The 10242-nt window shown below is 44.4% G+C and overlaps 1 protein-coding gene across 1 annotated transcript in view; it reads right to left on the bottom strand.

Annotated features, from left to right (window-relative positions):
- The window catches only part of bin3 (bridging integrator 3), a 30198-nt gene that overhangs the window by 3458 nt on the left and 16498 nt on the right, over positions 1 to 10242 (bottom strand). Inside the window, exons 6-8 of the mRNA XM_080467011.1 lie at positions 7160 to 7200; positions 2658 to 2799; positions 1434 to 1568 (exon numbers count right to left, since the gene is read on the bottom strand). Coding sequence (XP_080323137.1) covers positions 1434 to 1568; positions 2658 to 2799; positions 7160 to 7200 — 318 coding nt within the window. The remainder of the gene's footprint in view (positions 1 to 1433; positions 1569 to 2657; positions 2800 to 7159; positions 7201 to 10242) is intronic.

The following is a 10242-nucleotide window of genomic DNA, read 5'->3' as shown; positions in this document are numbered from 1 at the left end:
TTGAAAATATAAGAAAATGTGAAAAAACGTGCTTGTACACAGAAAATGACTGCATGTGACAATATCAATTTTAAACGCAGACCCAATCAGTCTCAGTAAATATCAGACTTTATGGCAGCACAGCAGTGCTAAAACGCATTTAGAGATTTTTTTAATCAAGAAAAATCGAATTTTGTTCAGTTCTGACCCACCCGTTTTGATTGAGTTCTCTATGAAATATTTAAGGAAGACAGAACATGATCATAGAACATGGTATGAGCACCATTCATAATATTAAGACCCTCAACCATAATTTTAGATTTCAGCAGCACACAGTATAGACACACAAACAAAACGCTGCTGCAGTCCTATACAATACACACGTTTATAGATTATATTCTCACAATTAGGCACATTTTGACACACCAGTGGATGTAGATGATGGCCACACAAGCCAGCTAATGAGCTGTTTGATATACCCTAGTTTCATACATGTTCTGATCTTATACTCGGTTTTGACCTCGTCCTGTTCAAATAAAGACAATGTCTCAATTCATCAACATCTGTACAGGTGGGCAGGCCAGGCTGTGTCTTCCACTGACTGTTGCTTGATGGAGTTTGTTGTGGTGAGCTTGACAAAGACTGCCTTTGTGTATTTTGCTGCTGCTGCTGCTGTTGCTGCTGCTGCTGCTGCCGCTGCTGCTGGGAGCTGAGCATCAACAAGCGGTCGAAAGAGGAGGGAGCGGAGGATGAGGCCGAGCACACACAACAAGGCTGGGGATGAGGTCCATTGACCACCCACATGTGTGTAAATTTAAAAACACTCATTCATGAGGCTGAGCGACATGAATAAATATCAAGTAGGGAGGATGAAACACACAGTGCTACTAATATGAACTCTCGCACCACAGACAGCCAGGTAAAAAGTCATAATCAGATTCATTCTGAATTGAGAAAAAGACTAAACTTAGATTTGTGGACACGTTTTTCACCGGGTATGACTGATCGCCGTGTCCTCTCATTTGAAGTAGTTCAAAGTTGATCATTAGGTCTGGGATAATCCTGTTTACCAATTAGCGGAGTGTGCCAGTGTCTGTCCTGCAGAGGAAATGACATGAGCAGGTCTGGGGTGGGGGAAGGGGGGACAAAGTGGCGCTAAGTTGAGACTCCCGGCTACTCTAAGAGCAGCTTCAGGTTAGAGGCTGGCAGGGCCGAGGTGGAGTGAGACAGATGAGGCCTTCCTGGGCTGAACACAGTGTGGGCTGTTGCCGGGGGTTAATCACATTAGGATTGCACTGAGAGACAGACTGCCTGCTTTATACACACCCTTCATCAGATACTTCATCCACTGTTTAACAAACCGCATGGAGGGTGTGACAGCACACTGCTGGGAGGGCGTGCACGTGCAGCTGCGAGACCCCCGCTTGGAGCTCCTTTCTCTAAGGGTCACTGACCTGTGCCCGAATGAGAGCCTCAAAGCTGGGCTGGAAGTAGTCGATGCGGCTGTGGTAGAACTTGGGCATCTCGTCCAGCAGCTGCTTGTTCTTGGCTTCAAAGTCTTCTTTGACTGGCCGGAGCTCTTCCTTTGCCTTCGTGTGCGGTAAAGAGGGGAAGAACGCGTCAACAACAGCTCTATGGGCTAAAGTCTTTTGAAAGCATCACTACATTTTGACAAAGATCATTTTGTGTCATGATTCACACTATTTAATACGTTTCATTTTATGGTGGATTACAGGATAAACTTGCTTTATTTTCCGTGGAGTGAATTCATTACTTGAGCCATCGTTAGTGTGCTTTTGTTATTGTTCACAGAGATATTTGCCTAATTCCCACGGAGAAGCAGTGCAAAAAAAGGCTGTAATCACGACCACAGTGAGGAGGAGTGGGTAATGTGGGCAGACTTGGCTGTGAGTGGACTCCAGCACCACTGATCTGTGTGTGAATGTATTAGTGGGTAGTCTACTGTAGGCATGGAGTTATGGAATGCACAATGAATAAATGTGAGAGGGTGAGAATCTTTATTAAGGGGAAGGGGGGGGGGGGTTGCTATATTCAAACTGCAGCATATTGTTTATCTGCAGCATTATGGTATGGTTTCTTCACCTTGCTTGCATTTCTTTACACACACCAGTTGAAATAGCATCCAAGTGATTGGTCTGGATCATTTCTTTAAGTGCACAGGGACTCAAAGGGCAGGGATGTAGGGGCCTCTTTAAGGCTTTGTTCCCCTGACAGTGCTTTCCTCAATGTGTGTGGGTGGCTCACCATGTGCGGATGTGTTAGAGGCAATAGCATAAGCAACACTGCAGCACTATCTGTGAATGTGTGTGCTTCTGTAGTGGCCTCATAGTGTGTGTGTGTGTGTGTTTGTGTGTGTCTACAATTCTCAATTACGTGCCTGTAGATGTGCAGCAGTGCCTTTTTGAAAAGGCACTACTTGAGAGCCTGGCAGCTTGCGTGGGTGAAGGAGCGCACATGTACTGTATGCATGTGCTCAACTATTTTTGTTCATATCCAGTCAGCATTTGTGTCTTTTTTTTTTTTTCCCTCTCACTTATTGAGCTCTATTCACAATACATGCAACATGTAAGAGCTGGTGAACTCTGCTCCTCTGCAGTTAGAGGGAGCGTTCGAGTGGCGCAACACGTGCACACATGCAGGCTTCAAACTCGTAGTACCTGATGTAGTTTGACCATAACCGGACCGGTTTTTTCTTTCTCTTCATATTTCTCCACTTTGGACTGCAAGCGCTTGTAGTCCTGCAGCGCCTGTTCTCGACGCTTCACTGCCATGTTGAGGCTGGGAAACACGCCGCCGTACCTGAAACAAGCCACATAGGGGTAGTTGAAGAAAGCAGCTGTAACCGGGGCGTGAAAACAAAACATGCACAAGTGTATATGCAAACAAATAGAAAACATTCCCAGACACTCACGCCACGGCGCACAAATGGAAAAAAAACTAAATATTTCTGAGACCAAATTTATTGAAAACACCCAAGCAGCTAAGCTTGCTCTGTGAAATTTGTTGATGCATCATATCCTTGTGAAAGCCATTATGATTTAATAAAAACCCCTCTCCTTAACATCTTATTGTAGGTACTGTGAGGTACTCTCAAACCCCAGAGGACAGCTCTGCATAAGCCTCCTCTAATCTATTATCTAATTACTACCGTTCAGGATGGCATGAAACAATTCATTTTGTGACAATTATCATATTCCAAATGAAAATATATTCTTGCAACAAAAAATCCCAGTCTTCTGCACTAAAAATAGGAAAACATTCATCTGTAACTTAGCAACAGGAGTCTGAGCTTCATCCTGGGACTTGTTGCACTGGTTTTGTTGCAGCTTTTAATGGGAAGCAGGAATACTGTATACAGTGAATATCAACCTATTAGTATTTAATCTGAAAATGAAAATACCTAGAGGATACTATAGAAATCAGTAAATACCTGACATTTATTTTTGAATCTGAGGCAGTTATGTTTATTTAGTTTTTTTAATTTACAAGAAGGTGAAGTCTTTTAGCAAAGTCGTGGTAGTTTACAAAATAAAAGCAAACATACGTAGCCATTCAAAGTAACATTGGCCAATCTAACCAATAGACATAGCCTACCAGAAATTTACCCAGGTGCCCTCTCCACGTGAGTTAGTTTTAAATACAATCATATCTTCAAATTAGGTATTGTGTTTTTGAGTTTACTGAGTCATTTAAAGCGTTTCATCAAAGGTGCAGACATACTACTACAATAGTACAATATGTGTGTCTCTGCCCATGGCGTTATAAACCACTTAATGTGTGGGCTTCATGATTTACGTGGCTCTCCAGGCCAGCTCTCACCCTGCTCTGTGCAGCAGATGAGGGGAATTAAAATGTACCTGCACTGTGAAATCCTAGATCACAACGTGCCTGCCCGTGCACCTAACCAGAGGCCAAGAGGGCGAGGAAGGAGGGGGGGTAAAAAAAAGAAAGAAAGACACTGACTGAAGCTCAGTCTCAAACAAGCAGGGATTGTTTCCGACAGGAAGTTAAGCAAGGAGTGGTCTTGTAATGTTTGAGTGACATCACGGAGCGCAGCGCGGCCCAGCCCCACAGCCCACGCTCTACCGCTATTTATAAAATACCACTTTGGCCCAGTTTATGGCAGGGGTGGATGCCGATCCTCAAGTCTACTATCTGCTCCAGTGTACACATACTTGAAGTGCCAAGGGATTATGTAACTGCCCTCCAGGCATGACTGCTCTCCAGCACAATCCTATTGGCTGATGACAACGCAGCAGCCAACCAGCTTTCAGACGGCACAAAGGCTGGTAGATTTCTCACCGGCGTAGCTCACCTGATCAGTGCCAGCAATCTTCTCATGTCATGCCACGATGGACTGCAGTTTGTGGTCTGAATGGGAATGCAACTAGCAGCCACTATGTGACAGCTCACACACTTGAAGGCCACTGCTGTTCTGCGGCTCAAGGAATCAAAGGAGCGAGACACAAAGCCAAGTAGGTCTCAACCGATTCTTCTCCCTTCCACGCTGGATGCTGATGTCTCACTGTTGTATTCAGGGCTCTCTGCGTCTAGAAGCAACAGTGACTCAGCTGTGTCCTCGCCTCCTACATGAGAATACGCAGTAGTGACCCTGGTTGAAGGTGCCTACACATACACTGCAATAACAGTTTTGTCTAAAACCGTCCAGGCCGTGGACTTTTCACTCGCTGTGCTGGCCTTGGCTGGACAACTACCGGTCAACCAGAATCTTCGGCATTTGAGGTCGGTTTTGCCTCCATGAGGCCTTAAGCTGGTTGAAGGCTGCACAAGGGCCACAAGGGCACACCACTGTCCATGTGACAGGTCAGGGTGTGGTGAAAAGGCTCAACGGAAATAGCATCTGGACCAGAGTGTGTGTTTAAGAACATCTGCCAATCCACAGACGGTCCCGTCTGATCTGTCAGCCAAGCCCCAAGTCTGGTCTAGACACCCTCAGTCTAGAAGTCTGGCTGTCCCTTTGGACCAGCACCGTCACATAACTCACTCCAGGAAAACACTCGCAGCGAGCCACAAACAATGTGAACAGTTCATATAGAATATCTCTCATTGTCATGGCCTCTCATGAACACCTAAAATTACATCACGTGGCAGGTTTTGTTGAAAATCTTTATGCAGAAAATATTAAATAATAAATTAATATATAAGATGAATTAAGAGGAGGGGTAAGTGAGAAAATATGTGTCAAGTGCATGCCACGAAAACTTAGGAAAGAGTTTGATGTGCTGCAACTTGCTCATGTATTTGTTGATCAAAACTTACACAGCCTGGATACAAAACACACAGATGATGTTAAAAAAAAAAAGAAAGAAAGAAAAGAAAACTTGCTCACAGTTCATTCACTGTCTCATGGAAACCAACATCAATCTCCTGCTAACCCTGAAAAAACTCCCCAGAGTTTGAGGATTTGCGACCTGTTGTGGGGTGACAGCGGTTTGTCCAGTTCAAGCTGAAGTCAGGGCAGAGGTCTCCAAACAGGCTCAACATCCGTCGGAGCCAATGGAGAAAAAAAAGGGGCTAGGTTGTAAAGGCCTAGATAACAGAAGCGCCTCCATGCCCACGCACTCCCCTCCCCTCCCCTCATATAAACACTGTGATGTCATTCTGTGACCCCAGTGAGTGGATGAAACTCGCGTCTCGGCCTGAGAGAGACACACAGGCTAGAAGACTCATGTGTCCACTGCAAATTTTGTCACATTAAGTATTAAGAATGGATGCCAATTTTTTTTTTTAATAGCAAACACACATGGACACAATCACGTAGCTTGCAAATATATACACACGCATATGTGCACACACATTCAAACCCATTGAAAGTCTTCCATTAACATGACGTTCTTCTTTTGAACTCTTCACTAATTGTTTTTACAATGACACAGGATCATTAGTAGAGTATTTTGAGATAAGTAAGCGATGAAAAAAAATATTCATTAGTGGAGGACTAATGGAATCCTAATGGAAGCTTTAAAGTATAGCAGCTTTTGTGTCTTGCTTTTCTATAGAAGACACTTTGATCAACTAAACACTAGAAGTGCTGTGTTTTTTTTACGAGGGAGAAGTTAAAAGAGGGGTCAGTTTAGCTCGGCATTCAAATTGGTTTATGAAGTTACTTCCTCTGCTCTGTTTTTACAAACATGTAAGTGCTTAGAGTTATGGTCTGAAACACCATCTTTGTGAGACAGTGGCCCCTCCAAAATCTGGGTTGGTGTGTGTTTGTGTGTGAGTGTGCACTGTCCTGAGACAGTTCTCCTCCTCAACCAATCCACAGCTATGGGCCCAGGAAGCTGGGCCTTTTGCCATATTCTGAGCCTGCCCACACGTCCGCCTGCCGCCCACCAGGAAGAGGAAATTAGAACCATTCCATCCTGTCATTGCTCCGCCACCAGAGCGCATGAGGAAGAATGGTCTGAGCACACACACACACGCGCACACACACATACACACAAACTTACATTTTAACAGGATTCTCTTCTCATTGGTTATTTCATAAACTGGCAACTTAAAGGAGGAGAAAGTTCAGCTTCAATTTGCCATTGAAACACTAAGCAAGATCTCTTCTACAAAGCACATGTTTAATCTCCTGGGAGGAGCCAGCAGGAGGAAGCAAAACCTTAACAAGCGCTCCGGAAGACGGGTGGGATAGTCCACCACTCCCCTTAGTACCTCTGCTCTGTGTGTGTGTGTGTGTGTGTGTGTGTGTGTGTGTGTGTGTGTGTGTGTGTGTGTGTGTGTGTGTGTGTGTGTGTGTGTGTGTGTGTGTGTGTGTGTGTGTGAGGACATGAGGAATGGAATAGCGTTCACTGCCTGAAATGGGGGCGAGTATTAGGAACCAAATAAACTTTCCTCCAGACGAACTATCACCACAGCAGCAGCGCTCACTCCCTAGTTCATTTTTACAACCTGTCTTACTACAGTCCAGAATGTTTTGTGGTCCAGTATTCACTCTTCCCAGCTGGTGAAAAGTGCAGACCGACACCAAATAAATATATTGAAGTGAACTGGACTTTATCTGCCCAGACTGTCATTATGATTGGCACTATTCTGCTACTCCAAGCAAATTTATTCACTATAGAGACATACTTAAGGGCAAAATATAAACATGATAAATTCAAGAACCAGACAAACTAAGACTGACTCTTACTTTTTCAGGGGGTCAATCACAGTCTTCTGGATCTGGTTGACCTGTAATAAAAAAATGAACAACTGTTAACATAAGCAGATTCTACCTCAACATCAAGGGAAGTGATTCTACAAATTGTTATTCATTGTCAAATTGATTTACATCAGAAGTGAAGTCAAAACCAAAACGGCTTCACTGTCTCTTGCTCATTAGCTGTAAAGTAACGAAGCAGCACAAACATCAACAATTGTGTACATTTCCGACAGAGCACACAAAAAGAGAAGGGAGAGGGGGGGGCTCACAACAAACTTTCATGACGTTGACTCTTTTATTGTACACAAGCCCTAAGGAGAAACCCCTGAATATTCATTGAGCTTGCGATACAAAAGGATGGAACTGTCAGGGGACGGACATGAAAGCAAAGCTCTACTGATTTCAAATCCTGTGGAGGGTGGGCTGCCGTACAAGATGAAAGTTCTTTACAAACAACATTTTAACAATAACAGTTTATATTTTCCAGCATTCTCCTTCTGCTTGATAGAGCCGACAGGGGAGGGCGGGGGGAGGGGGGGGTGGGGGGGTATGGGGGGGTTAAATGGAAGTAAATGAACATCTCATCTCAGGGCCTGCAGCTCCAGCACCAAGTCTCATCGACAGAAGTTGGCGCAAAATTAATAAAGTTTCAGGCATCATTTACATTGCAGATTCAAAACGACTACTTATCGTTTCAAGTCAAGTGAATAGCAAATGTAAAGAGCAGAGAAGGCAAATTTAAAGCAGTGAGATGTGAAGTGACAGCTGCATGAGAATGGTGAGCATCCCTGCTAATCATATGTTCACTTGCTATTGGAAGGACAGTCAATCACACAACAACAAGGAGGCAAGATCGCAGCTGTGCTTTGTAAAAATGCCCTGACCATCTCCGAGAACATACAGCAACACTCGCTGCTTCACACGGGCATTTTTCCAAGTACAAAATGGTTGATTGTGGTTTGAGGGAAAACAGAGAACCAATAACAAATAAGTACATGGGAATTCACATTTTCTTTGTTTTACATATTCACACCATCTCCCCCTCCCCTACTCGAGCTGTGCTGCTGCTTCTAAGGTGAGAGCATGCAGCGAGGAGGGAGAAGAACAGCGGCAGATTTGCTTAAGCATGCTGGTGCCCTCTACCCTCTGCCCCTTCCCACAGAGGGGGGGGGGGGGGATAGCAGAGCTATTCCTTGGAGGCCCCGCAGAGCCTGAGGCCGGCGCTCAAGCAGCAGTCTCCATCAGTGAGTCACGGGGCAGAGGCCATCCCGGCACACAGGCCTCCCAAAAATACACACAGATCGCAGAGGAAATCAATATCCCTCCAAACGGAGCATCCTCTACTGCGCTGCCGCCATCTACACTGGGGCTCAGCTTCAGCAGCAGTGTGCCGGCGGGGCTGCGCGCCCTCCTCAGCCCCAGAAATAAACACACAGACCTGGGCCACTGCTGCCTTCATTATCACTGCACGTTTTATCTGCTGGCTCTCTCACTTGTGGGCCCCGCGGCAGAACATCTCGTCTCAACACGGAGAAGAGCAAAGGGTGGATGCTTTTGTGTCTGTTTTGCTGGAGCAATAAGGTTTGCTGTTGGTGCCGTCAGAATCAACAGCCAGCTTGAAGAGAGAAGTCAGAGTAGAGTGTTCAAGTGCGCTGTGCTGGATTTTAAACACCTTGCAAAGCTAGAGGTGATGCACACAGCAGACTGACCAGAAAGCACTCACAATCACTATTTTGCCTGTAGCTGACTTTAAGCCACTCTACAAAAAAGGAGACACACAGCCCATCCCAAACCTGGAACTGAACATTGTGTTAAAGCAAGAATCTTTATTTAGGTAGACTGAAAGAAGTGCAGGGAAAATCAGGTGTGACCTAACTGTCAAATTCTACTCTGGATGAAAGAGTGTTTAAAAAAAACAAACAAAAAAACAACCACGTCAATACAGATGGTGACTGTTGTCCTTTGCAAGTGAGAAACTGAGCTGGGATCAAAGTGCCTGGCTGAATCACTGTCAAACACATCACAGTCATAGAGCCAAGCAGGAAGCTACACACCAAATAGGAAACTGATCCACCGCCATCCACGGCGAAGGCCTTTCACTACAAAAGGCTGCTAGAAACATGAAAACACAGAATAACATTCAAATGAGCGAAGACAGCCAGGAGTTCCCTATAAAAGTTGCAACTTTAGCCAAGAGGAAAAAGAGGAGCAGGAAGACTTTGAAGCTGAAGATGTTTTCAAACCAAAATGCTGAAATGACATAGAAAGAAGGAGCGATTTAGAATACTAAACATTACTTATCCTTCCACAGCCAAGAGTTTGTGGCAGTACTTCAGAAATCTCATCAGAATTTAAAAGAAAAAAAAAAGAAGAAAAGAGAATTAGGCATTGTATAAAATCTGAAGAATGTAACAGTACTTTATCCTGAAAACAGTGGAACTGGCAGGAGAGCTTTGCTGGGCACTCAACCAAGCCAAGTCCTGGAACATACGCACCCCGGGTCACAAACCCACACGCACAGTCCAACCCACATTTTACTTTGTCTCGTCACTCAAAATGGCGCCTGTAAAATTTGATGAGCAGCAAGCGAAACCAATCGGAACGACTGGTATGTTAAAGCTGAAGAAGCAAGGAAAGGAATAGAAGTAATTCATACAAAAGCGTTTGACATTGCAAGCAAGTCATTTATTTTTCTATTCAGCCAATACCGTAATTCTACTTCTCTGTGACATTTAATATACTTTCTGTCAACATGGGATTGCACCTAAACTAAAAAAATTATTGAGGTGGCTTAAGACTTAAAAAGACAACATGTTTAATAAGAACTTTTCAAGCTGCTTTGAATGCGGATTGAGGCAAAAGAGTTATAATTTCAGGTCAGTGTGGACTGTGTCCAATTCAGAAAGCATCAGAAGATAGATCACATCCTCACAGGTCAGTATAACATACTGATGTTAGTTAAACACGATACTACACCACGGTGCACGCCGTGAAATACAAAAATTATCCACCGTTTTAAAAGGCATTCATTTTCTCCTGCATGCTGGATCATTGTTATGGGAAAGGTTATG

Source organism: Lipophrys pholis, assembly GCF_963383615.2.
Source record: "Lipophrys pholis genome assembly, chromosome: 7".
NCBI classification, from domain to species: Eukaryota; Metazoa; Chordata; class Actinopteri; order Blenniiformes; family Blenniidae; genus Lipophrys; species Lipophrys pholis.
Note: the sequence above shows the minus strand (reverse complement) of the source record. Positions and strands in the feature narration are given on the sequence as shown.